Below are 16097 nucleotides of genomic sequence, written 5' to 3'. Positions count from 1 at the left end.
AAGTGGGTATTCACCCACGAAAGCTTATGCTTCAATATGTCTGTTAGTCTATAAGGTGCCACAGGACTCTGTCTCTTTTTTCATATTGAATGAGGCGAAGCTGTGATCTTGAAATATGCATCTTGTGCATAAAGCAATGTTCTGATGCTATCTGGCAATATTTTTTACTGTATGGAACACTTTCTATAATTTAGATTTTTTTTAATAAAAGTCCAGAAGCTCAGTCAAACTGTGCTTAAAAGAAAAAATGTAAGCTTGCAAAGTCAATTATTCAAAATTCAGGAAATAATAAAACTAAGGTTCTCCTGTATTAAGTTAACTCACAGGGCAATCTGTTATGTCATCCATGCTATGGAAAAAGTTTGAGAATTCCTGTTTTATGGTAATACGTGCACCAAAAAGAGCAGAGCTAAGGGTGCATGGATAATGTTAACGTTATCATTTAGTGGTTCACTTTGCATTTTTAGTGTTCTTTCAACAAAGATGTTTATATGGACTTGCCTAGATTTTAAAAAACTGTTTGCTAGACAGTTGTAGAACACTGAGTGGCTGAAATGAGGCCATGCTTACTTAGATTGCAATGTGATGTTGAACAGCGAATGCAAATTCAATATACATGTGAATAGAGATCGTATGGAAAGTGAGTCTGGCCTCACTCTAGGCTTACCTAGAAAGTACACATGCAATTCTACTCCAGCCTCTGATGTCCACCCATTGTGGAACATAGTTGGGCAAATGCTACCTGCTTCCAAAAAAAAGGTATCTTCCTTGGGCACGGCTACCCAGTTAGTTTGCATCTCTGAATGCCAGCAGGTTGAATAAAGTCTACAAGCCCTTGGGCTCTTCATATTTCAAGCTGTCTATTTCACACTGTTATACACATGCCTGGATGGTAGCATGCTTTAAAAATCCATTCTTTGTTGGACCCTTTAAAAAGGGCAGAAATGAGCAGTATTAATCTTCCAGGAATTCCAAAGGAGAGATTCTTCATTGGATTAGACAAAAGAATGGCCATACTGTGTCAGACCAATGGTCCATCTAACCTAGTATCCTGTCTTCCAACTGGCCAATGCCAGGTGCTTCAAAGGGAATGAACAGAACAGGTAATCCTCAAGTGTTGCCCATTCCCAGCATCTGGCAAACAGAGGCTAGGGATACTTCAGAGCATGGTTTTCCATCCCTTCCCATCCTAGCCAATAGCCATTGATGGACCTGTCCTCCAGGAACTTACCTAGTTCTTTTTTTGAACCCTGTTATAGTCTTGGCCTTCACAACATCCTCTGACAAAGAGTTCCACAGGTTGACTGTGCATTGTGTGAAGAAATACTTCCTTTTGTTTGTTTTAAACCTGCTGCCTATTAATTTCATTTGGTGACCCCTAATTCTTGTGTTATGAGAAGGAGTAAATAAGGAAGTGTTATTTACTTTCTCCACGCCAGTCATGATTAAGGCTGCAAGTTTGTCACGGGGGTCACAGATTCTGTGTGTTGTTTTTTCCCGGGACCTACATGACTTCTGCAGTGGCAGGTGCGGCTGGCCCGGGGCCACCTGAGCGGCTTAGGCAGTGCCTGGGCCAGCCGCACAGGCCACTGCAGGGGCAGTCTCGGGCCACCCCCCTCCCGCAGCAGCAGCAGGAGTTTGGGTATGGGTGGGGACCCAAGGCTGTGGGTTGGGGAGCAGGAGGTGGTGAGGGGGGGCTCCCCAGAAGTGGCAACATGTCCCTCCCTCAGCTCCTAGCTTCACATGCTGCCTCCCCCTGCAGGCACCGCCCCCACAGCTTCCATTGGCCGTGGTTCCCGGCCAATGGGCGCTGCAGAGCTGGCACTTGTGGCGGGGGCAGCACGCAAAACTAGAAGCTGAGGGAGGGACATGTTGCCATTTCCGGGGACCCAGGAGGAGCCGGGTAGGGAGCTTGCCAACCCCCCCCCCACCAGCACCAGCGGGGGTCCTGCGCCATGCACTGCTCTCCCCAGCACCTGCAACGCTCCCCGGGCTGCCCCCCCCAGATTTAGTCAGGGGTATATAGTATAAGTCATGGACAGGTCACGGGCCATGAATTTTTGTTTACTGCCCATGACCTGTCCATGACTTTTGCTAAAAATACCCATGACTTAAAATGTAGCCTTAGTCGTGATTTTATAGGCCTCTATTATTCCCCCCCCCCCTTAGCTGTCTCTTTTCCAAAATGAAAAGTCCGTCTTTCTAATCTCTCCTCATATGGAAGCTGTTCTATATCCCTAACTTTTGTTGTCCTTTTCTATACCTCTTCCAATTCCAATTACCTTTTTTGAGGTGGGGCGACCAGATCTGCAGCCAGTATTCAAGATGTGGGCATACCATGAATTTATACAGAGGCAATATATTTTCTGTATTATCTATCCCTTTCCTAACAATTCCCCACATTCTGTTGGCTTTTTTGATTGCTGCTGCACGTTGAATGGATGTTTTCAGAGAACTATTCACATGACTCCAAGATCTTGAATAGTAACAGCTAATTTAGACCCAATCAACGTATAGTTGGGATTGTTTTCTAATGTGCATTACTTTGCATTTATCAGCATTGAATTTAATCTGCCATTTTGTAGCCCAGTCACCCAGTTTTATGCGATACCTTTGTAACTCTTCAGAGTTTGCTTTAACTATCTTGGAGTTCTGTATCACCCGCAAATTTTGCTACCTCACTGTTTACCCCCTTTTCCACATCTTTTATGAATATGTTAAACAGTACTGATCCCAGTACAGACCCCTGGAGGACACCACTATTTACCTCTCTCCATTCTTAAAAACTGATAATTTATTTCTACCCTTTGTTTCCTGTCTTTTAACTAGTTACTGATCCAGGAGAGGACCTTCCCTCTTATCCCATGACAGCTTACTTTTCTTAAGAGCCTTTAGTGAGGGACCTTGTCAAAAGCTTTCTGAAAATTTTAAGTATACTATGTCCACTGGATCACCCTTGTCAGTATGCTTGTTGACCACCTCAAAGAATTCTAGTAGATTGAGGCATGATTTCCCTTTCAAAAGCCATGTTGACTCTTCCCCAACAAATCATGTTCATCTGTGTCCGATAATTCTGTTCTTTACTATAGTTTCAACCAGTTTGCCCAGTACTGAAGTCAGGCTTACTGGCCTGTAATTGACAGGGTCACCTCTGGAGCCTTTTTTTAAAATTGGCATCACATTAGCTATTCTCCAGTCATTTGGTACAGAAGTTGATTTAAATGATAGGTTACATACCACAGTTAGTAATTCTTCAGTTTCACATTTGAGTTCCTTCAGAACTCTGGGATGAATACCATCTGATCATGGTGACTTCTTACTGTTTAATCAATTTTGTTCCAAAACCACCTCTAATGATGCCTCATTGTGGGTCAGTTCCTCAGATTTGTCACCTAAAAAGAATGGCTCAGGTTGGGGAATTACTGTAGGTTGCCTTAAGACCAAATACAGAATCTAGTGCTGCTTTATGGCAATGCAAATAGTTTTTTTTTTTTTTTTTTTTTTTTTTTTTTTTTTTTTCAGATCACACTGCAGAAATGGCAGGTTCATTTATTTGTCTTGTCTGCATGCACCACAAATGCATACATCTCACTTTGGCGCAAGGGACATCTCTACTAGGCAGGCAATGCAGTGTGCTAGACCAGCTTTAGCCCTTCTCTCCTCCTTCCCCAACTTCTTCCCATATCTTGCCTCTGGCAAGATTGTTTATTAATGTTAACATCCAATAACTGTGCCTCTTTCCTTGATAATCGCAGCTCATTTTACTCCTGACGTAAACATATAGTTAGCAAGCAGCTAGACTGTGGCTTGGAGAATAAAGATTGCTTTGTTAGAGCAAAATTCTTTTGTGTGCAGTGTGGATAAGGCCTCTTATTTGAAGTGTGGCTCTCCCCTGCATATTCAGTGTGAGTTCTGTATGTGGATGCATGCAGAATGCTCCATAGGGAGGTTGACAGAGAGGAAGAATTTCCCCTGTAGTTATCTATGAAGAATCCTTGCCCTGCTAGTCAATGCAGGCAAACAGTCATCTGGGTACTTAGCAACGCCATTGCCACACTAAAATGAAGGAATAATTGTCTTCTGTCCTCAGGAGAGGCCCATGATAGTGGAAGCTAGGTGGCCTTCTGGCTCATAGCCAGTGTTCTGAGAAGATGGCATGGGGAGAGAAGTGTTTGCATCTATCAGCGTCATACCTTCCAATGGTTAAATTTTCCAGCTCCTCTTGCAGAGATTTATTTTTCTCTCCCTTCTCCCAACAGGTGGTACAAGTGTGCAATAGAGGAAGGGGGACTTGTGATGAAGACTTATGGTTTCAGCAGGGCCGGCTCTGGCTTTCTGGCTGCCCCAAGCGCAAAAAAAAAAAAAACCTGCGGCAGCCAGAACAGCAAAGCAAAGCAAAAAAAAAAAAAAATCCTGCGTCGCGGCCGGAGCCAGGGTGCTGGGGGACTCCCTGCCCTGCAGATGTGCCCCGGCTAGCAGGTGGAGGGGGAGGGAGTCGGGGAAGAGAGAGAGAAGGGGGGTGGCCAGGGCTTTAGCGGGGCGCTGCCACGCAGCCCCTTCTGCCGTGCCCCCTGCCGGGAGGGCTCCACACTGCTCCGGTCGGCTGGGAGGGAAGGACGTGGGCTGCCCTGCCGAGCTTGCTGCAGGGTGCTCCCGTCCTCCACGCTGCTGCCCCCTACAAGGCTGCCAGAGCGGAACAACAACAAAAGTAGCCATGCCGCCCTAGGATTGGGCTGAATGCCGCCTCCTACAAGCTGCCACCCCAAGCACCAGCTTGCTCGGCTGGTGCCTGGAGCCGGCCCTGGGTTTCAGGATTGCACACCACACTCTCTTCTCTGTCCTATTAGCCATTTCTGTTTCTTCTTCGAGTGCTTGCTCATGTCGATTCCATTCTAGTTGTGTGCAGGCCCACATGCACCATTGTCAGGTATCCGTAGGGTCAGCTGTGGCACCCTCTGGAGTGCTGTGCTCACATGCCAGTATATCAGGTGCCACTGGCCCTACGCCCTCTCAGTTCCTTCTTACTGCACATGGTGGTTGCTTGGAGCATCTCTGTCCCTTGCCTTGCAAGTCGTCAGCGGTTTCCTTCTTCACTTGTGTATTAGAGCTGTAAATAGTTTTGTTTACTGTAGTTAGTCAGGGTCCCAGTAGGGACTTTTCTGGGTTTTAAGCCCTGCACTGATTGTAATAGGCCTATGCCTCTTGGTGACCCCCATGGCACCTGTCTGCAGTGCTTGGAGGAATCTCATGTAAAAGAAGTGTCGCACTGTAAGAACTTTCATCCCAGAACACACAAGAGCACGATAGCCGTTTGAGAGCCCTCAAGGAGGCTGCTCTCTGCCCGGCCTCGGAGCCGTCCCAGCTGGACTCGACTCCCAGTACTTGGCCTCGTTGCGCAGTGCACCCCTGGCACCAGGCTCTACCCGGCAGTTTCCCTTCGCTGGTGCCCAAGAAGAAGTTGAAAAAGTGGGACCTGGCACTGAGGTAAGAAGGACCAAGGGGCATCGAGTAAAGGACCTTGTTAGGGCTGCTCACTCACCCTGGAGCCACATGGGGATATATCCCCTAGGAGGGGACCTCCTGCTCCCGCAAGGGATCTACCACCAACCTCAGGGAGTGGAAGGGGATCCATACTCATGGCGGAATCAACACTTCCCCAGCGCCCAGAGAGCAAAGGGCTCTCCCAGCACAGCCGGCACTGCGTGCTGCGATGGAACTGGCAAAGGCTCCCTATGAGAACAAGACAGCCATGAAAGCCTCCCACAAGGTGAGTAAATGCTGCTGGTCTCTGGAGCCGAGGCAGAGCTCTTTATTGCTGCGCCCCGGTCTCTGCAGCAGCCCAGGTCACTGGTTCGCCTCCCCCTATTCAAGGCACTATTCCCCCACCGCGACGGTTAGTCTCTGTGGTCATCGGAGGAGGATTCTTCCAGCATGGAGAGGGAGTTCAGCCCCTCACTGAGACAGCACCGGGGCAACTGGGCTCTTGAGGCTGCATCCACCTCTATGATGCCATCCTGGCAGCAAGGCCAGTGGCCAGTGCAATGGCCCTATTGGAATGCCTGGGGTATGCCGGTTATGCCAATGCCCCCTTTGCACCAATCGTCGGTCGCCGCTTCAGACAAGCATTTGGCGGCACCGGGCTTGGTGTGCAAAGCGCAATCGGATGCCATGGTGGAAGGGTAGGTGCCTACTCAGAGACCTACCCTCTTCCCCCCCACAGGGGATGATGCCCCCCGGGCCCTCCCCCGGTAGTCCAGTCGTCTCCTCATCCTTTCCAGATGAGGCTGTGGCGGGGCCCTTTCATGCTAGCACACCTGACAATTTTAAGGAGCGCCACGCCCTGCTCCAGAGGGTGGCCACTAACTTAGGCCTAGAGGTGGAAGAGATGGCGGAGCAATCAGACACCTTCTTTAATGTGCTTTCCTCATACAACCTATCCTGAAGGACGATCCATCATTCTCACAGATCTTGGGAGACAGGCCAGTCCTTGCTTACAGACAGCCCCCAAACCTGAAGCAAATACTCACCAGCAATCACACACTGCACAACAAAAACACTAACCCAGGAACCTATCCTTGCAACAAAGCCCGTTGCCAACTCTGCCCACATACCTATTCAGGGGACACCATCAAAGGACCTAATCACATCAGCCACACTATCAAAGGCTCGCTCACCTGCACATCTACCAATGTGATATATGCCATTATGTGTCAGCAATGCAAGAATTATAACATCCAAAAACCAGTTGGAGAACACTTCGGTCTCCCTGGCCACTCGATTACAGACCTAAAAGTTGCAATATTACAACAACAAAAAGTCAAAAACAGACTCCAACAAGAGACTGCTGAATTGGAATTAATTTGCAAATTGGACACCATTAAATTAGGCTTGAATAAAGACTGGGAGTGGATGGGCCATTACACAGAGTAAAACTATTTCCCCATGCTTATTTCCCCCCCCCCCCCCCCACACACACACAGAGTTCTTCACATCTCCTTGTCAATGGCTGGAAATAGGCCATTTTCATTACCACTACAAACAGTTCTTCTTTCCTGCTAATAATAGCTCATCTTAACTGATCACTCTCCTTTATAGTGTGTATGGTAACACCCATTGTTTCATGGGGGTGTGTGTGTGCGTGGAGACACAGACCTTCCTACTGTATTTTCCCCTACATGCATCTGATGAAGTGGGCTGTAGCCCACGAAAGCTTATGCTCAATACATTTGTTAGTCTCTAAGGTGTCACAAGTACTCCTGTTCCTTTTTGCAGATACAGACTAACACAGCTGCTACTCTGAAACTTGTTTAATGTGCTTTCCTCATCAACTCATGCCCATGTTGCACTTCTGGTGCATGAAGGGGTCCTAAAGATTGCCAAAGCCCTCTGGCAAATCCTGTCCTCAATCCCACCCACCTTAAAGAGGGCTGAAAACAAGTATTTTGTCTGAGACCAAGGGGTTCGAATACTTGTACACCCACCTACCCCCAGGTTAATTGGTGGTTTCTGCGGCCAATGAGAGACAAGCAAGGGCAATTTAGTTCCACCCCCAACAATAAGGACGCCAAGAGATTGACCTTTTTGGAAGGCAAATTTATTCTACGGCTAGTCTTTAGTTCAGGGTCGCGAACCACTAGGCTCTTTTGGGGAGATATGACTTCAATTTATGGGATTCCACCTCCATAAATTCAAGGATTCCATGCCCCAGGATGTGGCCCAGGAATTTGGGGCCTTGTTGAGGAGGGTACTACAGCAGCTCGGTGTTCCCTCCAAATGGCATGGGACACTGCCGATTCGGCGGCCAGGGTGGTTGCCTCAGCAGCGGTCATGAGACGCAGTTCCTGGCTTCAGATTACAGGCCTGTCCAAGGGAGATGCAGTCCACGATCCAGGATCTCCTGTTTGATGGGATTGGGCTCTATGCAGAGCAGATGGATGCGAGGCTGCATGGACTAAAGAACACTCAGGCCATCCTCTGCTCGCTGGGGTTGCATATGCCTTAGTCAGTGAGGAAACCGTTCTGACTGCTCCCGCTACCAAGGCCTTGGCAGTCTCGACGGGGTCTGCAAGGAGAAGGGATAGGGACACGAGTTTTAGTCATCACCACCCTTTCTCCTCCCGTTCACCCGCACAACCTGGCCTGGCAAAATATCACAGGGGCTGGAAACATTTGTTTTGAGGGTGCGCTTGAGAGCAACGCCCTAGTCAACTCCCCAGATCCGCCTCATCTTTTCCTCAACTGTCTTCGTTCCTACTGTTTGGCCTGGTCATGGGTTACCTTGGACCGCTGGGTGCTAGAAATTTTGCTGGGTGTAACCCAGAGATACTATGCCCCCTTCCCTTTCCATCTTCAGGAACCCTTCTCATGAGCAACTCCTCATTCAGGAGGTCAACAACTTCCTGCAGCTGGGGGCAGTGGAGAGATCTCTCGGGAAATGAGGGGGAAAGGATTCTACTCCTGCTGTTTCCTACTCCCGAAGGCAAAAGGGGGCGTAAGACCCATTCTGGACCTGCGACAACTAAACAAATATCTCAAGAAGTTGAAATTCCACATGGTTTGTCTGGCCTCCTCCATCCACTCCCTGGATCCGGGAGACTGGTATACCACTCTTGACTTGAAAGATGCTTTTTTTCATATTTCTATCTTCCAGGGACACAGATGGTTCCTCCCTTTTTATGGTGGGCCAGCATCCCTTCCAATTCACGGTGCTCCCCTTTGGCCTCTCTTTGGCCCTGCAGGTATTTACAAAATGTATGGCCCTGGAAGCAGCTTACCTGAGGCATCAGTGAGTCCAGGTCTATCCTTATCTCGACAATTGGTCGCGGGATCAAGTGCAGAGCAGTCTCAATCTGGTGCGCTCCACCTGTCGTGACCTGGGACTGTTAGTTAACAAAGAAATCGATCCTTATACCAGTGCAACAAATAGTTTAGAGGGGCGGTCCTCGAGTCCACGTGGACCACGCACATGGGCACACGCATGCCTAGAATGGAATGGACATGAGCAACAAATTTCAAAGAACAACAGTTACGAAAGGTAGGTAATGGCTTTTTTTCTAGCCATCCAAAGAACACCATGAGAAATGAAATATAAGATTCCATCATCCATGCTGGGCTGCTATGATGTGAGGATAGGACACAGATGCTCTCTCTTCACCGCGAGTTTTGGAAAACTGCAGCGAAGAGCGAAGTCCTCTTGATTCTGTAGGTGCACATCAATCCTGATCTGGAAACATTGCCATCTAGTGGTGCTAGGGTACATGATTCACCTTCTATTTCTGTCCCTCTGCTCATATTCTGTATGGGGAGTTGCTACACTTGCACAGCTTTCTTAAAGCTATAGGGTTTTTTAGTTCCTTGCAGAAGGCAATAGATTGTAATTAATAATGATGAAACATTTTCTTGGCATTTTAAAGGGACTACATATCCTCCTTTTTTCCCTGTGATATTGTATTCTAGGAACTTCTGGGAAATCTGAAATGCCCTCGTTTTTTCATTTTATCAGAACGCTATTTTTAATAACTACAAAATGTTTGTTTATAACTTACTGCTATGCCAAGTAGAATTTTCTCCGTGTTTTTACCAGGAACAAACAGCCCAGTGGAGCGAGAGTTTAGTGTGACGAGCAATGGCTGGAGTGAAAAGAAAAGTCAAAGTAGAGTAGACACTATCATAGCTGCTGTTCTGCTCCAAGTTGAAAGCATTGTGAGACACAGGAAAAGTTTCACTAAAACTTGTTGGGAACACGGACTTGTTGAAAAAAATCCTCTGGTCCGAGAAATAGACATGCAGCTGGCAGCAGCAACACTAGCGTACTTTATAAAATAAAATTTACTTCTTGTCTCGTGACTATTACATGACCCCTAAGCAAACCAAAACAACTACCATAAGTCCTTGGTTTTTGACTTTTAAATAAGTTCACTGCTATTGCTGTGTTATTTAGTTTTTTAATTATTATTATTATTTTTTAAAGTAAATGTGAGGAGGAATCGTGTTTCTTTAACAGGACAGGTACTGTGTTGTCTTGTCTTGTGTTTGGAAAGCATAATTTTCGGTGCTACCATGATGGATTTAATAATTGCAAATTCAGCTTTGGCAGTTAAATGGGGGAAAGTGTTGTGTGAGGTTTTATTTTAATATCAAGATACTTAGCTTTTAGGAAGATCTTTTTATTTAATTTATATTTATAGATTTGTATATGTTTATATTTCTGTATTTATAGAATATTTTCTTATATTTTTATTTATCTTTATATTTATATAAAATAAAAACACACAGTTTATAGGCTTGTTTTTTTAGGTTTTTTTTCATTGACGCATTATCCTGAAAATCAAACCAAACTGATCATTAAATGACTATTTCTGAATAACTCTAAAAGGAAGGTCTCAGTTCTTGAGAAGGAGTCAGTATTTACCAAAAATGTTTCATATTTGTTACTGTTTTGTTTTTTGTTTGTTCTTGATGGGCCTAAAACAACCTCCCTGATTAAATCATGCTGAACTTCGCCAAAGTTCAGATCTAGATTTGAATACAAAATTTGCCTCAGATCTATTTCTATTGCCCCCCTCCTCCCCCTTATTGATTTGAGTCGCAGTTTTTAAGCTTGAAAAGCAATTCTTGAGTTACTCAGTGGGTAAGCCTTCATGGTAACATTATCAATAAGCTTATTACCATACTGGCGGTTCATTGTGCCCAGTCCTTTCCTAATTGTATAACTTTTTCAGACTGCTGGATGTCGTGTTGACTTCTAAATCCTTAGGAGCCAGCTAAACTGTTGATATGTTGTTAACTGCTTCAATGGAGTGGCAGAATATCACCTAAGAACTATAATTATTTTTTTTTAAAGTAGTTGCTGTGGTTTCATGAGTCAGGTTGAAGCCCAGCACCTTGTTCTGACAAAGAATGAAGGTTAACTTACCTGTCATTAGACAGCCTCATTTTTAAGGGATAACATCAAGATAAAATCAAGGGCCAAATTGTCCTCTAATTCCTATGCATCCAAAAGAGGTATACTAGGAAAGCATTTTCCCTGTATACCTAAACATTTCCTTACCTCTGTTACGAAGGGTAATACTCAATAATATTAAAACTAGGAGGTGGTTGTAAAACTAAGTTCAAAATTTTTCACAGGGGTAAAAATGGTGGTAGTGAGGAATTAACTGGAATTTTTCTATTTTGACAAAAAAGTAAACGTTCCTCAGTTTGTGTTTTTGGTTTTCCATTGTTCTCTGTTTTGAAAGCCAAAATGTGTTGAGGTTTTTGTTGGAAACACTGGAAAATTTCAAAAGAAAAGTTTTCTCCATGAAAATTTCCACATCTCCCATAAAGGGGGCATTTGGGGATGGAAAAATCTCAACCAAAAATGTTATCACTTCTACTAAGAACACTTCATTTTACTTTTCTTCATTGTTGCTGTCTGCGAACTTTTCACTTCCCTCAGCTTGGTCAGTAACCGGTCTATTTCACTTTCATTTTCTTGTTTTATTTCCTGGCTCAATTTTGTGTGTGTGTGTGTTTCTGAAACTACATGGAAATCTTAAACTTAAATTGAAAGCAAAACCTATTCCTTGAAAGTTCATTGACATTTGTATTCCTATTAGGTTAAAGCCTGACCCCACTGAAGCCAAAGGCAAAATTTCCAATTTGACTTCAATAGGATCAGGATTTCACCCATTGTTTATTTGTATAGAGCTGGTCGGGAATTTTCCATCTAAGGCTTTTTGGCAAAATGCAATTTCTGCATAATTGAATGTTCGGAAAATTTCTGATATATCTGTCAAGAAAACTGAAACTAAATATGTAAGGTAATGTTTCATTTCAGTATGTTGCACTAACCAGAAACATTTCACTTGGATTCAGTTTAACATTTAAAGTGTTTCTCATTGGTGCCTCATTGCCTCATGGGAGTTGTTGCTTGATGCACTCTTTCTTTCCTATGGACTGGGCTCCCTGGCTAGACGACATCTCCCATGATGCACACCATGGCTCAATCAGACAGGAGATAGTTGCATCATGCAAGTAGTAGTCCAGCCACTCCTGCAACCTTTTTATTCACCCCCATACCATCTCCTATGGAGGAAGCCCAGTACTGAGGCTAGATTTTTTATTATTTTTTATTTTTTTTAAAGCTGGATAACTTTGATTGGTGACACTTGTAGTTTTACTTATTAAAAATGACATCATATCTCATGCCTCAGGTAACAAGTTGATTTCCTTTGGGGTCTGGAAGGAATTTCCCCTTCATGTAAGGTATTAGAACAGGACCAGATCCATTATGGGTATTTCCACCTTTCTCTGAAGCCACATATATTGATCGTTGTCAGAATACAGGGTACTGGGCTGGCTGGATCAATGGTCTGAGCTGGTGTGAGAAATACCCTACTCTTAGAATAAAGAAATGATTGGTCTACAGTGAAATAAAATGCATTTGTATATTTACTTAATATAAATGGCTATGCAAAATAGAGGTTGAACTCAGCTGTTACTCAGCAAGACACCCTACTAGCCTCTATTGGTGTCTACCCAGTTAGCTTCCTTTGTTTGTTTGTTAAAAGCGAAAACGCATTTCTAGCCCTTCTAGGTGTAAAGAAGACATTTAGGATGTGCCTCATTGATATGCTGTTTACCTGAACCTGTGAACAGCCCGCATTGAATGAAGGCTGTAAAGGAGGAATACACTGACCCCATTTTATCACAAGGACATGCTAACTCTGAAGCCTAATGATGGAAGTGTCAACATTAACTATTTAACTGCTGGTCATTTTAGTAGAAACATCTAGCTATTGTTGGCATGCAGGCAGACCTGTGGACTGTGGGAGGAGATTGGGTGGAAACCTGCTGCCTTCTCTTTGGCCTGATCACTGATGCAAACTCTATTTAAAATTCAAAGAATGATTAAAAGATGCAGCCAGTGCATAAATGTTACATTTATTGGGCTAAACCCGGATTCTTTTTTCCTACTTGGTTTTTATTCAGGCAAAACCATCATTCAATGGGAGCCTTGCCCAGCCCAGATCCTGTGAGCTGCTGAGTACTAGCAGTTACTAGTCTCTTTGCTTACTCCTGCAGCATTGGCCATTTCAGTTGAGAATTTGGCCCACGGATATAGCCGTGTTTTATCCATTTATATGGTAATAATTGTATGCGTTCTGTGTGTTCAAATATATTCTAATTACACTTGTTGAACATACAGACAATGCATGAATCAAAGGGGCAAATGTATAGAGGTCCTGTGTTACTATCTCCCATCTCTTTTACTTTCATGAAAATGCACAGATGAAATGAAATTTGAACCACACTTTTTCAGTTTGGGTTCCCCTTCTGATTAATGTACCTAGAAATAAATAATCAATGCTCTGATGAAAAGGTATTTAAGCTCATGTCAATTTAAAAAAAAAAGTCTTTGTAGACATGAGAATGTTCCCTGAATAGTCTTGTTTTCCATCGATTCCGCCTCCACCCTGGCCTCAAATATTCTGTTAGGGGCTTTGTAACTGTGAGCTCACTCCCTTTCCCATAATGTGTCTGGTGTGAGGTCATGCAACAAAGGCTGTGTTGTAAGTTCTCTAAAAGCACAACATGCAAGAAATATCCATGTTTTCCCCTCACCCTCACTTTATGCAGCACCACAACACTGTACAGCAAGACTGAACTGACTCTCCCAATTATTTTCAGTGTAACCCCTTTCTGTTACTTCTACCACCACCACACATACTCTATTTTAAGGCCATGTAGAGATGGACCCAGAAAGGGACAACAAATTCAAACACCCCTGTAACTTTGAGAGGATGGTCCCAAACCTGAGCCCAAACTTAGCAATCAATGCCTGTCTACATAATGTAACCAGCATATAGTCTTTTGCTTAGGTATCTCTCATATATATAATCACACACACATATATATAAACACTGGAAGGGACCCTGAAAGGTCATTAAGTCACTAGCAGGACCAAGTACTGATTTTGCCACAGATCCTGAAGTGGCCCCCTCAAGGATTGAACTCACAACACTGGGTTTAGCAGGTCAATGCTCAAACCACAGAGCTATCCCTCTCCCGTTCTGTGGCCCCTGTGACTTTTCTTTTTCCTTGTGGATTTGATTTCGTTTGGTGTAAGCTTTTACGAGGGAAAGACTCCATGCTTGTTGCCAGAAGGCATTGGAGCATAATGTATTGGGGAAAGCTAATCTAAGAAAAGTTTTTCTCCCCATCTCTCATAATCATGTCGGAGCTAGAGGACAGCTTGACGTTACCACTGTAAGAAATAAGTTTTCCTATTGACAGACCTTTTCTAACAGCGCTTCAATGAATGGTGATACCAGGCTCCACACTGGTAAGTTTCAGAAGATGTTCTTTAAACAAAGAAGATAATTAGAAGGACTTTGGTCCATTAATTCCCAGCTCCCTGATGTCACAGGATATCAACTGTGTGGGATAGGCCCACCTGAGCCTAAAAAATGATCTCTAACCAATGCATCAGGGAGAAAGGGAAAATACCCATGGTTCATGTCATGTGGGGGAAATTCTCTCTTAAATCTAAAGGTAGTGATCAGTGCATGTTTACTGTGTACTGTGACATACCACTACTGTCCAAGTAAATACTGAAAATTTATTATGTCTTGACTTTCTGTCTTTCTGTCTATCTTTCTTCTCTCTCTTGGACTTGGCCGGGCCATGTACAAATCCCAATCATTCAACAGTACTGGAGAGTAGATAGTATTTACCTCAATAATGGTAGTTTCTTTTCGGTTCTTTTTAACCCTCAATTCAGATGATGGTTCGAAGCCCACGCCCACCATGGAGACCCAGCCTATTTTTGATGGTGAAGGTAAGAGCCTCCCTTTTAAACACATTTTTCTCTCTTCCCTCACATTTGTTGTTCAAACTCTGGCTTTAACCTGCAATGCAGTAACGCCCTGAATCTTATAAGTTGTCTACAGTACAGAGTACTCTTGGGACTTGACGTATTTTTTCCAAATCCTTTCCCATCCTCCCTTCTTCCCTGGGATCCAACAATAACACCAGTTGGACGGATCCTTTGGATAACCTCAGAGAGGAAGACGTCATGGCTAAAAAAATGCTCCCTGAGTCAGAAATGACAGTTTCGTATATTCCATCCTTCCTCCCCCCTGTGGTATTGGTACAAGGAATTTCATAACCTCTGCTAGAACACAGCAGCTTCCCCAAAGGGAGGAAAAGGCTAAACTACGGTCTGTGAATGTTGACTTGGAGGAAAAATGTTGGGAGGTTTCTTCATTTACCACTTCCCTTCAGTGATGCACTTTCCATTAAGTAAATGAAGTCAGAGTCTTGGGCCCACCTGATCCATGGTCCACCAAGCCAGTTTCTTCTTTCAGATGTGCCAACTCCGTGACTTTTGAGGAATTGTTTTGCCTCAGTTTACTGGAATCCTTAAATGAAAGCGACACTGCTGTGACCAGTTATATTTAGATGTGAGCCAAAATATGAACTTCTGCTATGAACCCCTTCAGATGTCGTGGCCAGGGGAGAGCTGCAGATTTTAATGCTGTCCCTAAGATTTTAAGATGGAGTTGAAAACAAAAATATCAGGGATTTGGCAGGACCAGGTGGTGCCATCGGTAGCTTCTCCCTTCACCTCACATGAATAGGTGGTTGTGGTGGGTTTCGGTTTGGGATTTTTTTGAGCTAAAATAAGCGTCTTTAATAGCAAGTGACTGCAATTCCATCATTTCCATTTGCCTGGACCTAGCTTTTATAAAAAAAAAAATTGTATCTGCTTTAAAAAACAAATAAGATACCTAAGCCAAAATATTGTATTCCCACATAAATAAACAGAGGAAACAAAACCCTAGTTGTCAGTCTCTTGTTTGCATAGAAAAAAAAAACCCTGTTCCTTCTAGCAGCCATCTGGTATTGTATTAAATTGCTGTTTGTAATAACAGCATGCTGCTGGGCTTTCAGTTTACCCCAAGATAGTGGTTATGAATGCACAATGGAAGGAATGCACTAAGAAAATGCGGACTTAACTACAGGAAGAATTACCAAACAGTGCACTAGATTAGTCTGTGGAAGCCCTGTCAGAAGCTTCTTAAGGAATGGTGAAAGTCCCCAATCCTCAGGTC

General features: G+C 44.1%; 1 protein-coding gene across 4 annotated transcripts in view; it reads left to right on the top strand.

Annotated features, from left to right (window-relative positions):
• Positions 1-16097, top strand: part of SMOC1 (SPARC related modular calcium binding 1) — a 203991-nt gene that overhangs the window by 140132 nt on the left and 47762 nt on the right. For 3 of the 4 annotated variants that reach the window (XM_034769315.1, XM_034769314.1, XM_034769318.1), the window contains exon 6: positions 14732-14821. In XM_034769315.1, coding sequence (XP_034625206.1) covers positions 14732-14821 — 90 coding nt within the window. The remainder of the gene's footprint in view (positions 1-14731; positions 14822-16097) is intronic. The other variant, XM_034769316.1, reaches the window with a different exon arrangement.

Source organism: Trachemys scripta, chromosome 4 (assembly GCF_013100865.1).
Source record: "Trachemys scripta elegans isolate TJP31775 chromosome 4, CAS_Tse_1.0, whole genome shotgun sequence".
Taxonomy (NCBI): domain Eukaryota; kingdom Metazoa; phylum Chordata; order Testudines; family Emydidae; genus Trachemys; species Trachemys scripta.
The sequence above is the reverse complement of the archived record's forward strand: the minus strand, read 5'-3'. Positions and strand labels throughout refer to the sequence as shown.